The sequence below is a fragment of the Eupeodes corollae genome, chromosome 2 (assembly GCF_945859685.1).
Source record: "Eupeodes corollae chromosome 2, idEupCoro1.1, whole genome shotgun sequence".
NCBI classification, from domain to species: domain Eukaryota; kingdom Metazoa; phylum Arthropoda; class Insecta; order Diptera; family Syrphidae; genus Eupeodes; species Eupeodes corollae.
In genome coordinates, this window is record NC_079148.1 from 57,695,478 (window position 1) to 57,715,712 (window position 20,235).

General features: G+C 35.6%; 1 protein-coding gene across 1 annotated transcript in view; it reads right to left on the reverse strand.

The window, feature by feature from the left end:
* Positions 1 to 20,131, reverse strand: part of LOC129948527 (5'-3' exoribonuclease 1) — a 47,796-nt gene extending 27,665 nt beyond the window's left edge. The window contains exons 1-5 of the mRNA XM_056059564.1: positions 19,701 to 20,131; positions 1,695 to 1,921; positions 1,414 to 1,624; positions 1,189 to 1,353; positions 849 to 1,122 (exon numbers count right to left, since the gene is read on the reverse strand). Coding sequence (XP_055915539.1) covers positions 849 to 1,122; positions 1,189 to 1,353; positions 1,414 to 1,624; positions 1,695 to 1,921; positions 19,701 to 19,775 — 952 coding nt within the window. The 5' untranslated portion in view covers positions 19,776 to 20,131. The remainder of the gene's footprint in view (positions 1 to 848; positions 1,123 to 1,188; positions 1,354 to 1,413; positions 1,625 to 1,694; positions 1,922 to 19,700) is intronic.
* Between the last annotated feature and the right edge of the window lie 104 nt (positions 20,132 to 20,235).

The following is a 20,235-nucleotide window of genomic DNA, read 5'->3' on the forward strand; positions in this document are numbered from 1 at the left end:
TTCCAAGGGGGTCTTTGAATATGAAGTGAAGTCTGAAGATTTCGAAAGAGGCAGGTTTTGAAAAATTAAGGCAGGTCTAGAGATTTCAAGAAAAATCAAGGGAGGCCTAAATATTTTATGGGAGTTTTTGAAATATGAAGGGAGGTTTTAAAATATGAAGGGAGGTCTAAAAATTTCAAGGTTGGTCTGTAGATTGTATGGGAGGTCTTTGAAAAATGAAGGGAGATCCTTAAATATCAAGGGAGTTCTGGAGATTCAAAGGAAGGTTGTGCAACATCAAGGGAGTTTTTGAAATAAAAAGGGAGGATTTAAAATAAAAAGGGAGGTTTTGAAATAACAAGGGAGGTTTTAAAATAACAAGGGATGTCTTGAAAAGGCAAGGGAGATTCCCAGGCAGGTTTTGAAATGTCAAGGGAAATCTGGAGTATCCAAGGGAGGTTTTGAAATAACAAGGGAGGTTTTAAAATAACAAGGGATGTCTTGAAAAGGCAAGGGAGATTCCAAGGGAGGTTTTGAAATGTCAAGGGAAATCTGGAGTATCCAAGGGAGGTTTTGAAATATCAAGGGATATCTTGAAATATCAGGGGAAGGCTGGAGATTCCGAGGTTTTGAAATATTAAGTGCTGTCTTAAATAAAGTAAGTGAAAGTCTTAAAAAAAATCAAGGAAAACCGTATCATGGAACGTTCGACTTGGTCTTTGCAACGATCTGCGAACACGTTACAAAAATATGTCTTCCATAAATATTTTTCTGTCGAACGAAACAAGAACACACAAGTTAAACTAGTCATTTATTGTACATAGCCCATACGATCTACTTGTTAATCTACATTTACATATTTTACTTACCATTTAGCTTTGGATATATTTTAATATAAGTCTGATACACAATTGGCAGTGCGTTTGATGAAATATGCAAACAGGGCAAATGTGGAATGAAATCATTTCCAACTAAAAATCCCATCAAAACCCAATCATCAATTAATTGAGCCATATTAAACGATTCGTATTGTTTCAATGCTGAAAACTCCAATTCCAAATATTCCTTAAAAAGACCCAAATGAAGAAGAAAAAAGCGAGTTTCTTCGATTGAAGCCCGTTTGGTCTTTTTACCAAACTTAACCTATTAAAAAAAATATACAAATTTAAAACAATTGTTATTTTATTTAAACAAAAAAAAAAAACAAACCTCTTCTCTTAAAACAACAAAGTGCATTTCATGTGTACATAATCCTAAAATAATAAGATCCGCATCTAAACCATACAAACAATGTCTTGTATGTGGATCGAAGTCTTTTTGTGATTTTAAATAACGTATATAGTCCATAATCTTGTGCTCTCCTTCACCAGGTGACTATGTACAAAAAAAAAATGATATAAAATGAATGTTGTTATTAATTATATTAAATGTTACATCATGTCCGCTTAGAATCACACGACATTTCTGCCACAATGGATCGGTACTGATTTTATTTTTGACAAAAAATCGAAGTGTATTTTGTAAACGTTGCATAAATTCAGTTCCAGGAGTTATGCAATTCGAATCAAATGGAGTATTTTCAATTGTCTCACCACGATTTTTTGCCTGAATTGCAAGATTCTCCGCATCCTTGGCAGAACGAAATCTTAAAAAAAAAATAAACAAAAACAGTTAAATATTTGAATGGTTTTTTTAATATTTTTAAAAATGCATACCTGCGACTTCTTTGCTGATTCATTTTTGCTCTTGGAGCAACTCCATCCACAGCCATAAAAAACAGTCGTTGGGGCTTAATAAGAAAGAATAACTTATCTATATAATTACAAATGTCTTTAAACATGTCTTCTTCGGATATATTAAAATGAATATTTCCATCATCAGGATGCGAACAATTGTGTATAATTCCATTCATATCCAGATAAAGATTATCGAATTCAGGTATCTGAAATGAAGTAAGCATAAAATTAATACAAAATAGATACAAAAACATCCCGCAAGAAGATGGTTTGATCTTAAAGGTCAAACGAGTAATACAAAAAATATCCAGAAATCAGAAAATGGACGAGGTTGCTCAACGAGCAGATCAATGGATAGATACAGATTTTATTGAATTTAAGTAAAATTTACATTACACACCACAAATGTTTACAAAAATAATTATAGGATGGCGATTGGTGTCTGCCAGATTGACAACTAGGCACACTGAATGCAAAAAGTCCTCAATATAATTTATTTTTAATATTAAAAAAGGTATTTATAAGCTCTATATCTAAGCACAGTTTTCCAAAATTCGTAAAGTTTGACAAGATTAATTTCATTCAACAAACTTATCACTTGATCTTCCGATAAAAAGCCTTTTCTGAATGCATTCCTTCTGATTTCTCTCAGAATGATTCATTTTCCCAAGAAGGGGACTCTTTTCTGATAGGTTGCACATATTACACTCTAGGGGTAAATCAGGTCTGTGTGGAATGAAATTTAAATCTATTAGTGCACTAGGTAACTAATCCTAACTAGTCTGGATGCGGAGGGTTCAGAGTGATAGCCTATGCGGGCGACGTTGCTATAGCAATTTCAGGAAAGCATCTTAACATCCTAAAAGAACTCTTACAAAATGCCTTGGACAGACTAATACTTTGGGCTGATCGGTGTGGACTGGGTGTTGACCCACACAAAACCGATCTGGTCTTATTTTCGAGGAGATACAAAATTCCATTTGTCAACCCTCCCTATATTAAAGGAATCCAATTAAAATTCTCAGACGAGGTTAAATACCTGGGTCTTTTCTTAGATAAAAAACTAAATTGGATACGCAACGTTCAGGAAAGAGTCAAAAAAGCTACTGTAGCTCTCTTTTCTTGCAAAAAAGCTTTTGGTAATAAATGGGGTTTACAACCCAGAATCACGCATTGCACATCGGTAATTAGACCGATTTTAACGTATGGTGGACTGCTTTAGGGAAAGGTATAAACAGGGATAAGATAAATAAAGTCCAACGTTCAGCTTGCCTATGTATTCGCACGACCCCGTCTGCGGCACTGGACACCTTGCTCTACCTAACACCTCTCGACATATTTAGCATATTAATAGCTGAAAGCTCTGCTATTCGCCTCAAAGCTTCGTCGCAGTGGAGTGGACTAACAACAACATTGGCCACTCTCTCTAAGGTATTTAGAATCAATTCCAAAGCACACAGACTACACTATCCTCCAACTGCAATTCGACAGAAACTTCCAGATTTCTATGCCTCCCAGATCTTTTTGGGAGGATAGGACATTCTTGGAGGATGAGTCAATCTATTTTTACACAGATGGGTCAAAAACGAAAGAAGGGGTTGATGGAGGTGTGTACTCTGAATGACTAAAATTAAGTCTCTCATTCCGCCTTCCCAATCATTGTAGCCTGTTCCAGGCGGAACTTTTGGCGATGAAGGAAGCCTTGTCCTGGCTCAAAGAAAACGGGATATCAACATCTGATATCCGTATTTTCTCTGGACTCTGTCTCTACAAACTCTATAACAGTCCATAACTGTCGATCATCTGTAATGGAGATGGCGCAACAGTTTAATTTTCACTTTTGCTGGGTGCCGGGCCATAGAGACAGGAGGGCAGGCACCAGGTGGAACAACATCACCACGTGTCAAGTCACAAAAAACATCTGGCCAACACTGGATTTAAAACGTTCAAGGTGCTTGCTCTCTCTAAGCAGATCGCATAAAAGACCAGACACTGTCTAATAAGGAAGCACGCCACGAGACTAGGCGTATTCTCAAATGACTTTTGCAAAAGCTGTATGGACGAGGAAGAGGAAGAGGAAGAAACGGTTCTTTATCTTTTCTGCACATTCCCTGATCTGGCTCGAAAACGCAAGAATTGCTTAGGAAAATTCTTCTTTAAGGATCTAAACGATCTAAATCATATCGGTATAATCAGCCTTTCACGTTTCGTAAGGCACTCAAGCTGGTTCGCATTGAGCTTAGGAGGAAGCCTCAAGATTCGTATGGTATCACAATGAGCCATTAAACTGGCCTAAGTGTGTCCGTTTCCTTCTTGGACAGCCACTATAACCTTACCCTAACCTAGTTCACTACGTAGTCTGACCAACATAGAAATCACACGGACATTATTGGAAACTTTAAAATAGTTGTTGTTTGCAACGCTATGACTTAATCTGCTGAAAATTGTTCTGTACACGGAATTAGACGCTTCAGCAATATATTCACCTCTACATTTCTCATCAAACTTCGAAATGGCTTCATACAAGATGTTGTTAAATCCTCGATGGGTAAATTAAAATTAATTTGCCATTCCTGAGCAAGATCTTGCCAATCTCGATACCAACTATTTTGATCTTGTATCGCTTTTATGGTCACTCTTTTCACGACCCGTGAATTATTCATTTTAAAAACGTTAAGCAAGAAGATCGTTTGTAACTTCAATGGTTTTATTAACAAACATTTGGCAAATGAAATATTCTTTTTATTAAGTGCGTTAGGAGAATTTCAACCGAATTATACTTTTTACATCCCCATACCTGCGATCCATATAAAAGTATGCTATCAGCTACTGCTTCAAATACTTTAAACTTGCTACGATGAGCTATACACTTATTTATGAAGCATTGTTTCCATGTCATATTAATAGCAGTTTTCGCGTTAACCAATTTCTCCTTCAAGTGTTTTTCCATATTTGTATTCTCGATTTTCCATTTGATGCATTACGTCAACTATCACTTTTAATAACCATAACCTTCGATTTATCTTTATTTACTATTAAATTCCATAGCTGATAATACTGGTAAACCCTGTTAATCATGAGCTGCAGTTTCCGGTGAATGCGCAAACATGACTATATAGTAGGCGAACAGAAGTGCCTTGATCCGCATCCCTGCGAAATCCACTCCACCCGGCAGATAGTCTAAAAGGTCGTCTATGAAGAGTGCAAAAAAGTAGGACTTACAACCTTGTCTCACTCCCGTGAGGTTTCAAACCAGTCTGAAATATATTCCCCTGTCCATACAGCCGCCATTTTTTCTCTGTAAAGGTGCTCAAGAACGAAACCAAATTTGAATGATATCCCAACACTATACAGCTTATAGAATAGTGCATGTTGAAGTAGAAAATAACATTACTAATCATCATTAAACTTTTATTTTTAAATCTTGTAAATAATTCTTAAATATCTTCGATTTAAATTCAAATTCTGTAACTGACAAAATATACTTTTTAAATTCAAATCTGGCACTCACATTATACCAATCGCCATCTTTTTTATATTTATAAATTCGCCTTAAAAGTTTAACTGTAAATGTAACGTAATCTCTCTTTCGAAATTACATAAATTTTTGTATAAGTACCTTCTAACGAAATAAAATCTTTTGGATTCTTATTGTACAACCCTTAGGGAAAATCGCTGTCTTTTTTCTTTAACAAATCTCGTCATTTTATTTCGCTCGCTTTGATGGTCTTTATTCGAAAGCCATTCAAAGTCCTCGATGTTTTTTCGCTACCGTTGATAATTCGATCAACGCATCAACAAGGATCTACCTATCCTTTCGATAAAGGGTATAATAGAGATCTCCGGGATGACGGTCAAGACTTTTGATCGTTCAGTGCACCTCAATCGATTGTATCAACAGCTGCTTTAAAATCGATAAAAAATATATACGGCTTTTTCCTTTGTCTCAAGAAACTCTCGGCCAAGCTCCTGAATATAAAAACGTTATCTATTGCTGAATATTCCTCATCAAGTTTCCGGTCTCAATCCAACTTACAAGACACTTATGCATCATCGTTGTAAATAGCTTGTAAGATGCATTTAAAAAAGAAATCCCTCTGTAGTTAGCTGCATCTAATAACGATCCTTTCTTGTGGATTGGAATTATAATAGCATCTCGAAATTCATCATGGACACAGTTCTCCCTCCAAAACTGTATTAAAATTTTTTAAAAGGTGCTCTTAAGCACGACAGTACCATATTAAAAAAAAATTTCACTGGAATACCACTTGAACCGGCTGCTTTTCCATCTTTAAGCGTCTGCAGCGTTTCTAACAACTCCCTAAATGTAAATGCACAGTCTTAAGAGTCGACTACGAATCCAGATGCTGGAATTGCCACTTTGTCGGCTTTATTTCAGGAATAAAAAAAGTACTTGATTCCTGTGTATGGATGGTAAAACGTTTTCCATTTAGCTTTCTAGCCAGTTTACAAAAATAAGGGGAGTTTTTACAAGATGCTAATTGGACTGCTTGCTTTTCTGCGTTTAACTTTCTTTTAGTCTTACAAAGCTTCTTAAACTTCTTATTTGCCTCTATATAAAAACTTTTAAATAATCCTTAGGAGTATGTTAAGATAATAGAAGCTCACCTTCATTTTATTTGTAGAAGAAGTGGAGTCTGTTTATTTTTCTTTATCTTTAAGATGTTCATATGTGAAACTTCGACAAGTCATAAGGTAGTTGCGAATACTTAACTTTGAGTTAAGACTGACGCTATGAGCATTCAAGCACCAATCTTCTTCAATAAGGGATATATAAGGCTGACTGATTATGGGTACTTCACTACAGTTTCCTGAAGAACAAAAACACATTTCCTAAAATAGCATTCATCAATATTCCAGATCTTTGAAGTTGCACTCCAAGACACTTTGTATACAGTAATACAAATCTACTATGTACCTACATAGCTAGACAACACTTAGCTTCAAAGGAAGCAGTAAGTTGATATATGTAACAAAAAGTATTACCACCTGTGTAGAAAACTAAAAATAGAATTATTCAAGTTTTCCTTGAAAATATGATGCAGTGTGCTTATCAAAGGTCATATAAATAACATTTAGATAATGAAAGTAAGGGAGGACAGCTTTTGATTTTCGGTTTGTTGTTATTTACAAACAAGGGTATAAAGTTAAAAAGGTTGAGTTCAAAATGTCAGTTTGGGGAAATAATTTAAGGTTAAGATACCATAGCAAATTATAAATAAATAAAACAAATTCACTTATATTGCTAAAAAGCGAGGCAATGGTTATATTTAAACCCTTTAAGTGCCAATGAAGCAAGTAAAAAAACGAGAGGTAATTTTATTTTATTTGTATAGATATTGAAAATTCGAAAGCCTAAAATCAATGAGTGTAACTTGTTGATGAGAATGAACACTTTTAGACAAATGTCCGACTTTCATAAAAATCAAACTTGACATGCTTTTAACATCATACATGTAATTTTACGTCACTAGAAACTCTAAAGTAAATGGAAACTGCTTGTTTTAACGCTTTGGGAAACCAAATTTTATATTTTTTGCTTTCATTTCATTTTTGCAATTTAAATTTCTAAGAACTCAGAGATTTGTTTGTTTTCAGAAATATAAACAAAATTTCTGATTCAATTTGATCACTTTTCTTGTTAGAAATCTGAGACAAGAATTTGTGTCATTCGTTTTCTCAAGTATTTTCTATCCCAAAGCTATTTATGTATAAATATTTTATTCTACTGTTGTGCCAATCTGACAGAGAAAAATGTCAGTAATCTTAGAAATAAAGGGTGTCCCAAAATTAACGCAAGATTTGAATTAAATAGAAAACGCCGTTTTTAGTCTTTTGATAGTTATATTTTTATTGACTTGTAAAGTACATAGGATAGGGTTATGTATGGAATAACACATCGGACAAATGGCCTCCACGGCTTTGCATGCACATGCGCACTCTTTTGTTGAAATTTTCCATGACCATTCTGCATAAATGTGGCTGAATTTCGTTGATGCAGCGTTGAATCTCCTCCTTTAATGCACGGGTGGTTGTGGGCTTGTTGACATAGACTTGTGATTTCAAATAACCCCATAAAGAAGTCTAATGGTGTTAAATCACACGATCTAGTAGGCCAATTTTGATCACTGAAACGAGAGAGTACACGACCTGGAAATGTCTCATGCAGTAATTGAATTGTTTCACGGGCTGTATGACATGTGGCACCGTTTTGTTGAAACCACATATTGGACACATCAATATCATCCAATTTTGGCAGAAAGACCTGTGTAATCATGTCGCGATATCGAGCACCAGTAACAGTTACTGCTTGGCCAGCATCATTTTCAAAAAAATATGGCCCAAATATGCCTCCAGCCCAAAATCCACACCATACAGTCACGCGGTGTGGATGCATTTGTTTTTCGACAGTCACATGTGGGTTCTCCGGACCCAAATGCGGCAATTTTGGCGATTGACAAAGCCATCAAGATGAAAATGTGCTCCATCGCTTAGGATGATTTTGCTCGAAAAATCAGGGTCCATTTGTTGATGTTCAATAATCCATTCCATGGTCATTAGGCTTCAATTGTTGTGTTAATTGAATTTTGTAAGCATGAAGACACAAATCTTTGGTGAGTATACGCTGTAGAGAGGTTCTTGAAATTTGTAATTCTTGTCCACGACGTCGAATTGAGGTTCCTGGATTGTCAGCAACACTCTCACGCACTGCTTCGACATTCACATTTGAACGGCTTGTTTTTGGACGACCAGTGTGTTTGGCGTCTCCAACGGATCCAGTCTCCATGAATTTTTCAATTAATCTCTTCACAGTTGACGAAAGTTAAAACACTATTCCGACCATATTTTGTATGAAATTTTCGAACTGCAGCCGCCAAGCTTTCACTTTTTTTGAAATATTCTTTAATAATGAAGACACGTTGTTCTATCGTGTAACGCTCCATTTTTAATAACCCTATACTGTTAGCTGTCAAATTGTTTTTTTTTCAGGGTTACCAACACTTCACTGCACAATTGGCGGCAAATTCAAATCTTGCGTTAATTTTGGGACACCCTTTATAAACTGGACAAATCAATGAAATATTTATTCTTTTGACACCTCAGGTTATGTTATGTAATAGCCACACGTAGATCAATGCAGATCCCTTGTGATAGCCTAAAAGTTTTATAACTTCTCTGCTAAGTGAGTGTATAACCTATGATTCTATCTGTTACCATTTTGTTGCCGCTTGGCAACCTAAGATACTGTAGACTGCAAATTCTACGAGTACTTTAAGATTACTGAAAAAGTATTTTTCTAAGACTTAGTATCTTGTGTGGCACAAAACTGGCTAGTGGCATAGGAAGTGAGTAGTTTTCTCGTGATATCGTTGCAACTTTCCATATATTGTTGTCAACAAGCCACATTTTCTTCCTATGGTATCCTAAAAGGTTGTGAATGGTTATTATGGTCGCAAGTAATCTTCTAGTCCAGCTAATAAAGGTTTTCACCTAAAAAAAAATTAACAGTTTTGAAACTTGGCACATTTACTAACGGATGTCTGGTGATGACCCAAAACAAAATCCTTAAGAATCCGACGTGAGCTCTAGCGGCAGTTAAGAGAAACACGGTATTTTTTCCAGTTTTTTACGTTTATCTCGAAAACTATTTGTCGTATCTAAAAATGTTGTTCCACAAAATTAAGGCTCATTAAATTTTATAAAAAAAAAAGATTCAACGAACTTTAATGTCAGAAAGTTAGATGGACTAAATACATTACATTCATGACACTCTTTGGTTGGCATCAACATTTATTAGCATTTAGGATGTTTCAGGATGAAAAGGGTACATGCATTCAATAACACTATGCTGGCAGTTTGTGTGACAAGTTTGACCAAAGTGAAGAAATCGTTGCCGCAGCTTCATCTGAGTTCCGTCTATCAAAAAGTGCAGTCAGATTGGGAGGATTTCACCTGTTAATTTCCTTTATTGGTTCAATAGGTTTTCTGATGTGTGGAAGTGGCCTGCAACAGTTAATGAGTACTATATACGCTCCCGGTTTCTGTCGAAAAGATGCTGCAAGGAAAAGCTTTCGCTAGAGCAGTTCGTGCTTTAATACTAACACATACAGTTGTGTTCATAAAAATAGCAGTGCTCTCCAAATAAAACAAAAAGGCCTTCAATATCAACGTTATAAAATATTTCATTAAACTTCTAATAACAAACTAAAATATTTTATTCATAATAACAGAAAATAAGTACTATAGATTTTTTACCGTTAGCTTTGTCACAGTAAAAACCGTTTTCAAATATATGGCTGTTCATAAAAATAGCAGTGCATGACAAAGTACTGGATCTATTACGTAAGAAGTAAGAAAAACTGTAATAATTTATATGAAAGTGTACAAATAATGTGAGCTTACAATTAGTACTTTGTTGCATAACCATTTTTTTATGATACTTCGCATCTACGTTGCACCGAGTCCACTAAAACCTGGCACCTTTCGACTGGTATTTCGGTGTTTCACGAATAACGCACTGCTTCCCACAATTATTTCGAATTCTAAGGTTTTGCTTTATGAACAGCGTTCTTAACATCCCCCCACAAATTTGGGATGGGTTTAAGGTCGGGAGATTGAGCGGGTCACTCCATAACGAATAACTTCTTCTGCGCAAAACATGGTTTTGCCTTTTTTGACGTATGCTTTGGGTCATAGTCTTGTTGGTATACACAAACCAACGGCATTTCCCCTTCAGCATAGGGTAACATAACCTTCACGAGAATTTTCACATACTCGGTTGCATCCCTTATACCCCCGATGGGATTAATAGGCCCGACCCCGTAGTATGAAAAGCAAGCCCATATCATAATTTTTACTTCACCATGCTTCACTGTTTTTATAGTGTACCGTAGATCGTATGCTGCATTTTGCAGACTTCTCACATATTTTCGACAACCCTTGGACCCAAAAAGGACGACTTTGCTTTCACCGCTCCACAGAACATTCCTCCATTTCTCTTTTGCCCAATCTCTATGCGCTTCAACAAACTCCATTCTCTTTGCCACATGCCTTTTCGTCAAGAATGATGCATTGCGTGAGCTTCGGGCTGGTAACTGTGCTTATAAAAGACGTCTACGTTACAGCGCTAACAGACACTTGAAGTCCAATTTTTTGTTTTCCTAGAGCCTATGGAAGGGTTCTGTTTTTCTAACTGAACAATTGTTCTGTCAGTTCTTTCAGTAGCCATCCTTTTTAGGCCTCTCGTTTTCGGTGTATTTTCCCATTTTAAAACGTTACTGACTATTTTTGCTGAGCAGTCTAGGACGTTTTGAATATTTTGGTAGGTTTTTCCCTCTAAACGCATTTTTCGAATAAGTTTACGAATTTCTTCGGTGCAGTGTTTTGACCGTCCCATTGTTTATTTTTGAGCTAATATTTATTAATTTTTTATATGCTAGTATGTTACAAATACTTAAAACTTTATATAGTAAAATATTCACTTAACGAAAAATTAAAAAAATTGAATTTTAACACTTTTTAACTATAAAATGAAATCGAAAGACCGTTAGATGCAAGCAACATGGTCATTTTTTTGTAAGAATTGTCGTTATTTAAATAATTGACAATCTAATAAAATGTGATCAACACTGCTATTTTTATGAACACAACTGTACATCTATAGCTAATATAATACTGGAACAAGTCGACATAAGCCAACAGGAATTAGAAGAAAGTAAGTAGTCCTGCCATAAGTTAATAAACCAGTTATCAAAATTCTTATCACAGAATTTATTTTGTACTAAATTGACATCATAAATTTGTAGGAATTTATTCAAATTGGGCACCAACGACTCAATATTTTAATGAGGCTTACTTCAAGCCCTCTGTTGGACTACAGTCCAGCGGATTAAGATCCTGTCTCCCCGACGGTCAATCTTCAGCGCCGATAAACCCCGGTAAATTATCATTAAGCCAAAGCTGGATGGTTTTTGCCTTGTGAGCCGAAAAATCCAGAGTATGCTCGCAATTAAGGTGTTACTTAAGGGCTTCACAAACTTCTCTAAAACATCGTTTTGATAGTTTGATGCACGTGTTTTGTTAAAAAAAAAAATGCAAATTTGTAACACCGTCATACGAAACTCCCCACCAAACTATCATTGCAGCTGAATGATGGGCGTAAATCCTGTCGATTTGACGCTTAAATTTCTATTCCACTTTGAAAATGTTCTCATCTGTGAAAAAAGAATTGTGTGTCCTCCGTTTGTTTTCCTTGCGCAGAGCCTGAGTCAGGCGTTGTGCAGTACTTTCGCGGTAAGCACCAAGCCTTAGTACTTGTTTTATGAGGCGTGATATCGTTCTTGTGGGTATTTTCATTGCTCGAGCCATAATTTTCTGTTTGCGAAGGGTATTTCTTTACGCAAATGTATCGTTTTATGGCGAGATGATTTTTTCGATATTTTGAGTGGTTTCAGTTATTCGAAAATCCTACTCCATGTTTATGGTTTCGCATACTTAATTCAACAGAAACTACTTAAGTTATAAATCTGTTGAAAAGGATCTTGTCTCGTAAACTGATTTAGTAAATATTGAGAACTTAGTTTTAGTTTAGTTTAATTTTATTGAGTTGATAAAAATAATAATAAGTTTAAACATTCTCTGCTTATTTTAACAAAAATTCTATTGGTTTGGCATAAAAGCTGTCTACCAGACTGACATACTTTAAATTCTTATTTAAATTTTGATTATTAATTAACACAGATATTCATATTTTTCTTTCTTGTTTCAAAAATTTTCGTTTGCAATGCAATTTCGATATTTTAATGCTTTTCTAGTGAAGTTAAAAAGTACTTCCCAGCCACACGATCTATTTAAAATTTTTAGCACTTTCTCTAATTCCAATGAGTGAACTCTAAAATATTGCACTCGAAATTCCTTTAAAGGGGTTGCATAAGGTACATATAATTGGTAACTCTGGTCGGTGTGGTATGAAATTGAGGTTCAATAATTAACCCCTTAATCGAAAGATTGTACTTATTAATTCCGTAGAATGGTTAGCTAAAATGTATGTTCTTTCATTTAAGTAGTGGTCAAATTTGCTATAATACAACCTGTACTGCGAATTCTGCGCTTCTTCCATGAATTTATGGTACATTCGGTTTCCTTTCTTTAGCAATTCATCAAATTTTGGTTTTAGCGATTCCACTTGCTCTTCAACTGTAAATACCAGGTTTACTCCACATTCGGATGCCAGTTTCTTCCACTCTTGGACACATCCTCCTTCAATCGACAGTAAGTGCATTAGTATTTTTTTGGTGTTCTCTGCTCATGCATTGCTAATACTCGTATTATGTAGTTGAAATGAAGCTTAAGAGTATCCAAAAACATAGGCGGAATACCATCATATAATTTAGGGAACAAGCGGGTATTCTAACGGTCGGTAACCCCATGCTTGGGCTTCATATAGAAGAATGGTTGTTGCAGTTGAACGAAACATCACTTGCTTTGATGTATGTGAAATGCTCTTCTTATTTATGCAGCTGCCCCAAACAGAGCAGATAGCACGCTTTGCATCTGCTAGTTTGCCTTGAAGATGTTTTTTCATATTGGAATTCGATGAAATCAACTGTCCCAGATATTTATACTCTTTTACGATTTCTATTTCCTGTCCGTTAAACGCCCACTTCTCCAGCCGTGAATATCTTCCTCCGCCACTTCTTAAGATCATCATTTTAGATTTAACCAGGTTGGCAGATACATTGCAACTCTTACAATAAATTCATAATCTGTTGATGCGAGGAAAACGATGTCATCTGCAAATAATAGACCTGGATTTTCGTCTGACGGAGCTCAATTTCACGTTTAACAGCATCTGTGATATCATTTATGTACAAGATAAACAGTAGTGTGCTAAGAACTCACCCTTGCCTTACGCCTACTGTTGTTTCGAAACCTTCGGAAGGACATTTTCCATCCCAGATACGAGCAGTATTATTATGGTACAAAGCTTTCAATACATTTATCATTTTTAATGATATCCCTAGCATATATAATTTATAGGAGAGTGCTTCTCGTGGTATGGAGTCAAAGGCTGCTTGAAAGTCGACAAAGAAAGCATACAGTTTTTATTCCTATTTTTGTACATCTCTGCTAAGCTTAACAACGAAAACATTTGGTCAACAGTCGAATAGCCTCTCCTGAAGCCAGCTTGGAACGCATGCAAAATATGATTCTTTTCCACCCAATGAGTAAGCCTTTCATATAGAACGGATGAGAATAGTTTTGGTGGTTGTGTTCAAAAACGATATACCTCTATAATTAGCTGGATCTTCGAAGTCACCTTTTTTATAAAGCGGATATGTAATTGTTTTCAGGAAGTTATCAGGTACTTCAGCTTTCTCAATGTTATTACGTTGACAGTTATTACAAGTATGTTTTTGAACTCCGTTGTACAGTTTTTAAAAAAACTCAAACGATATTCCGTCTATTGAGGACTTTAACTTTCTTGACTCTTTTTCTGCAATTTGCAGACATTTGGCCACCATACCACTAGAGGAACGTCTTTGACAAAGTGTAAAAATGTAGGCCGGCTACATTTTTGGAAAATAAAATAATAAGTAATGGGTCATACACCGTACAGCTTATTTTGACATTTAAACGAAGCTTAAATCATGTAAAATATATAAATATTGATAAATCAAATCAAATGGGGTGGCGCAACAGTCCGTTGTGAACCAGGGCCTAGTGACTTACAACTCTCAACCATTCCTGTGTGCGAGTACTGTTGTCAGGAATGGAAGGGACCTACAATTTAAGGCCGAATCAGAACGGCTAGTTTTTTGAGAAAGCACTTTTTCATGACAAGAATTACTCTTGAAGGATTTGTCAATTCCTCGCAAGAGGCAGTACCCGCGAAAATTATTTTTTTAAATTAAGGTGGCACAACGCACTAACCATCATGCCACGGGTACTACTCATAATATTGATAGCCTTGGATTATTTATTAAAATACAATTAAACCAATTTTTCGATAAATGGCAAATAGAAATCTTAGCCAGAAAACAACTGGAAGGCCTTGTTGAAAGTCTTCAGCAACAAGTGAAGAAACTCGAAGAAAAAGTCAACTTGATCGACAAAAAGTCCGTGAAAGACAACATATCAAGTCAAAAGTCACCACAAAAAACTGCTAATGAGTTTCATACTGATGAGGAAGAGCTCCTCCTTGAAACCGAAGGAAACCGAAATAAACGTAAGTCAAAGAAACGAAAAGCAGAGAGTAGCCCAGAGGCTGTTATAAAATGTCAGCAAACAGGTTCAAAATCAGATACTGCTACAATAATGAGAGCATCCTATAAAGAAATAAGAGATTTACCCCAAAATAAGTCGTGAGAGTTAAAGGTACCAGGCAAACTGCCCCACCTCCAATTATGATCTCCGGATTGGCAATGTTTGGCGAGCTAAAGAGCATAGTTGAAAAATGCACGAATAAGGCATGTAAATATACATCATACAATAAAGACAATTGGAAAGTCATTGTTGAAGACGCCGATGCGTATAGATCTGTCACTGAAGAATTGAACAAAAAGAAAATTCAGTGGCACTCGTACGAAAATAAAGCTACAAGATCGATAAAAGTAGTAGCAAGAGGCCTTCACTCTTCATGTGTTGCCAAAGAAATTGTCGAAGACCTTATACAAAAAGGCTTTCAAGCTCTCGATGCCAATAATCTTATTAAAAATTAGATAGTAAAAGACTCCACTGGGGTATCAACGACAAAAAAAGAGATCTCTACCTTTATTTATGCTCACGTTTGAAAATAAAGAAAGTCTCGATAAGATTTACAGTATTAAATCAATTATGGGCATAGTTGTCAAAATTGAACCACTGCGAAAGTCGAAAACTGTTCCACAATGTAAGCACTGTCAAGCCTTTGGGCATACACAAAAATACTGCAATCGCGAGTTCGCTTGTGTTAAATGCGAAGGCAGACATGCAACTAAAAACTGTCCCATGGGGAGAGAACAGAAAGCGAAATGTATTAATTGTCAAGGCAATCATCCTGCAAGTTACAGAGGATGTCCAGTAGCAAAAAAGTTCCAAGACACAAAAAGAAAAAGCAAAACTGGGAACAAATTTAGAAACTCAATCAACACAAAACCAGTAGTTGAAAGCAAAAAAGTAACGGTCGATAAAGTTACTAAAAATCAACCGGAAAAAGCAATTGAACTAAGCAAAAGTGATGAAAATAAATCCTATTTTCAGATTGTAAAAAATGTGCGGAAGAATGATCAAACTTCTATAAAAGAAATGCTGGAACTCATCCTGAAAAGGATTGACCAATAAGATTTAAACATAAAACAGCTAAGCGAAGAAGTCGCTCTTAAAAAACAATGATGGACAGAACACTCAAAATCGCAACATGGAATGCAAACGGTCTTTTACAGCATGTATCAGAACTAAACATCTTTTTAGACATAGAGCATATAGACATTTGTTTGGTGTCCGAAACCCACCTCGCTATTGAACAAAGTCTTGATAATAAATTATCAAACTATACATGTTATCACGCTCCGCACCCAGCTGACAAAGCTGGGGGAGGATCAGCAATACTTATAAAAAAGTGCTTAACACACTATGAAGAACCAAAGTTTACTAAAGAAAACATGCAATTAACAACAATTAGTATTGGTATAAAAAAGAAAGAATTCAAAATAGCAGCTATATACTGCCCTCCGAGGCGCTCTCCAACTGAAGAAGACTATGCAGAACTCCTACATTTGTTAGGACATAACTTCCTTGTTGGTGGCGACTTCAATGCTAAACACACCCAATGGGGATCTAGGCTCATAACAACAAAAGGTAAACGGCTATACCAAGCAGGCCGAAAATACAACTGCGAATTTTATTCTTCTGGTTCGCCAGCATATTGGCCATCTGATACTAACAAAATACCAGACCTTATAGACTTTTTCGTAGTTAAAGGTATCAAACGAAATCATATAAGTGTCGAAGGTAATTACGATTTATCATCAGATCATACTCCAGTAATTTTATCACTGAGCGAAACAGAAATAATAGAAAAAAGTAATCCCAAGCTCGTGAATAACAGAACAAACTGGAACGAATTCAGAGACAAACTTGAAAATTTTATAAACCTAAGATCCCCTATGCAAACAATTGAACAAATTGATCATGAAGTAGAACAATTTATTGCTGATGTCCAGCAGGCTGCAGAAGAAAGTACTCCAACTATTTCGAATGCGAGAGAAAAAGAAATAAAATATCCTATCGAAATAAAGGATTTGATATTGGAAAAAAGAAGAGCTAGAAGAAAATGGCAATCCACGAGATTCCCAGATGATAAGGTAGTTTTTAACCGTCTTAACAACGAATTAAAACGAATTTAAAAATGATTCACTAAGTAGATTCCTGAAAAGTCTGACGACGGATGCTTCTACAGAATACTCCTTATGGAAAGCAGCTAAGTGCCTAAAAAGACCTCAGACACAAAACCCGCCGATAAAATCTCAAGATGGTAAATGGACCGGAAACCCGAAACAAAAGGCTGATCTCTTCGCTGAACATCTCGCGAATGTTTTCAAGCCATTCCCAGCAAGCACAGCTACAGATCCCTTACAGTTTATTGACAGAAACGACGAATGTGAAATACCTTTTGTCACGCTCAAAGAAGTAAGAAGCATGTGTCAACATAAGTTGTCAAACAAAAAATCACCAGGGTACGATCTTATAACTGCTCAGGTTCTGAAAGAAATGCCTCTTATAGCCTTCAAGAAACTCCAATTTATAATAAACGCATGCCTTAAACTAAGATATGTGCCACATCATTGGAAAATTGCGGAAGTCATTGTTATACCTAAACAAGGTAAGCCACCAACAGAAGTTACATCTTACAGACCAATATCACTTATACCAATCATGGCAAAAGTTTTTGAAAAACTGCTACTGAAAAGGCTTAACAAAATAATTGAAGAAAGAAGACTAATTCCGAGCCATCACTTTGGATTTAGAAATAAACATTCCACGATAGACCAAGTGCATCGAATTACGGATGTTGTGGAAAAGGCACTTGAAGAAAAACAAGTATGCTCGTCTGTATTCTTAGATGTTGCTCAAGCTTTTGACAAGGTTTGGCACTTGGAATTTGAGTACAAACTGCATAGGGACTTCCCCAGGCAGTACTACGAAATACTGAAATCCTACGTTACGAACCGACTCTTTAGAGTACGGTACGACCAAAATTACTCGGAACTTAAGAAAATTGAAGCCGGTGCACCACAAGGATGTGTCCTAGGACGAACCCTGTATCTGTTATATACAAGGGATATTCCAGTGGACATCAACGCTATCATGACCACCTTTGCTGATGATACTGCAATATTGGTGCCAGATAATTCCGTTACGAAGGCTACACAAAAATTGCAAAATCCAGTCGATAAAGTTAGTGATTGGACGCACAAATGGCGTATCAAATTAAACGAAACAAAATCGACGCATATAAACTTTACAAACAAAAACAAATATTCCAATTTTTATAAACAGTACAGAAGTACCTTACTCCAATACCGCCAAATACCTTGGAATGAATTTGGATACAAAGCTAAAATGGAAAGAACACATCAAAAAGAAAAGAGAAGAACTAAACTTGAAGTACAGAAAAATGTACTGGTTAATAGGAAAGAACTCTGACCTATCTATCCAGAACAAACTAATGTTATATAAGCAAGTATTGAAACCCGTTTGGACATATGGCATCCAACTATGGGGCTGTACAAAGAAAACAAATGCTGAACCCATCCAAAAATTCCAAAGCAAGGTCCTTCGTGGAATAATAAATGCTCCTTGGTATATAAGAAATAGCGATCTACATCGTGACCTTCAAATTGAAATGGTTACAGAAGTGGTTAAGAAACACGCTGTATCACACAATCAGCGACTGCAAAGTCATACTATCTCTGAAATGGAGACCGTATTAAATGTACGAGACAATGTTCGGAGATTAAGAAGAACCAAGCCTCATGAGCTGATGGGCTAAAAGCTACGGGAAAGTGTTATAACCTTAAACTTCCCCCAATCCGGTTTAAAAATTAAGAAATAAAAATCATTTGTCGATCTTTCATAGATTGGTCCTGATTCACCGGTGGTTTTAGTGCGGTAAGAGTCCCACACTACTCGGTACCGATTCTTACCGAGTGTCTTTTGAAGAATTCCATCGGATAAAAAAAAAAAAAAAAATTAAACCAATTCAAATGAAATATTATGGTGTAATAATTGTTAAGCAATTCATAAGGGGTAATTATTTTTGTTTACTGAACTAACTTTTTATTGTATTCATCTAAAAAATAAAACATCCACCACATCCTAAAAAAGAAACTCAGCTTTCAGAAAATAATTTCATTGAGTGGACCTGTGGTGCACATTGCGCGACCTAGAGTATTACCATTATTATCATTAATAACTTTTCAAATAATACTTCAACAGTAAAACAACACCTAAACAGACTAACGATTGGAAAAAGCTCTTTATTAGATAAAGTTCAAAGAGGTCCTTGGCTCTGTTTTCATGTTATTGGTATTAAATTAAAAAAAAGACAACCCTTTTGGCATCTAATACATAAAAAGTAAAACCTGTTTACTTGAATTTCGCACGTTCACTTAATCAGCTATGAGTTAAAACTTCTTGATTATGATTGGCAACAATTAACTTTGCCAGGCTCTTATGACAATTTAAAGGTTAAATGAATGCACTTAACGGGCATAGGAATTCGTGTGTTTATACCTTAAGTTAAGAGTGGATAGTTTCCCTCCCCAACAATATGTTTAAAAATGTAAACTATTAGATTTGTTTAGTGTATACAAAAATAGACAACAGAAAGAAAAAACAAACATTATCAACCTTTCTCTTGTGGTAAAAGAACGACAAAAGAAAATGATAAAAAAAAATGTTGACAAAGGAAAATATACTTACACAGTTTTCCCGTGCAAGCTCACTAAGGCAAGGATACCTTTCGCTAATGTATCGGAAAAACTTTGGGACTCCCATGATTTGTTTTAAAATTTAATATCAATAATTTGTATATTTTGTTGGTTTAACTTTAATTTTTGCTATGCTTTAAGGGGTTTCCCTGAATTGGGTACTTTCACTTATTTCTGTTTGGATTTGCTTTGTGGGAAATCTTAGAAAATGCCCTTGAAGGTGCAAACTTTTCTTAACCGCGCGAAATTTTCTCACTTTAGGATTAATACAATAAATTAATTATCACTAATAGATTTAAAATATGTATATGTCAATTTATCAATAAATAAATATTTTTATTTTTAACAATATTAAAGTCAAAAGAGTTTAAAGAAAATAGCTGCAGAAATATGTTTCGTATTCGTTCCAACAATTTGCGAAAACAGCCATCAGGGCAACAAAAAAAAATATGACAGTTGCAGGTGACATATATTTTTTTTAATGTCGGTAGTGCAGAGTCCGGGGTGAGTGATGCCAAGAGTTCAGT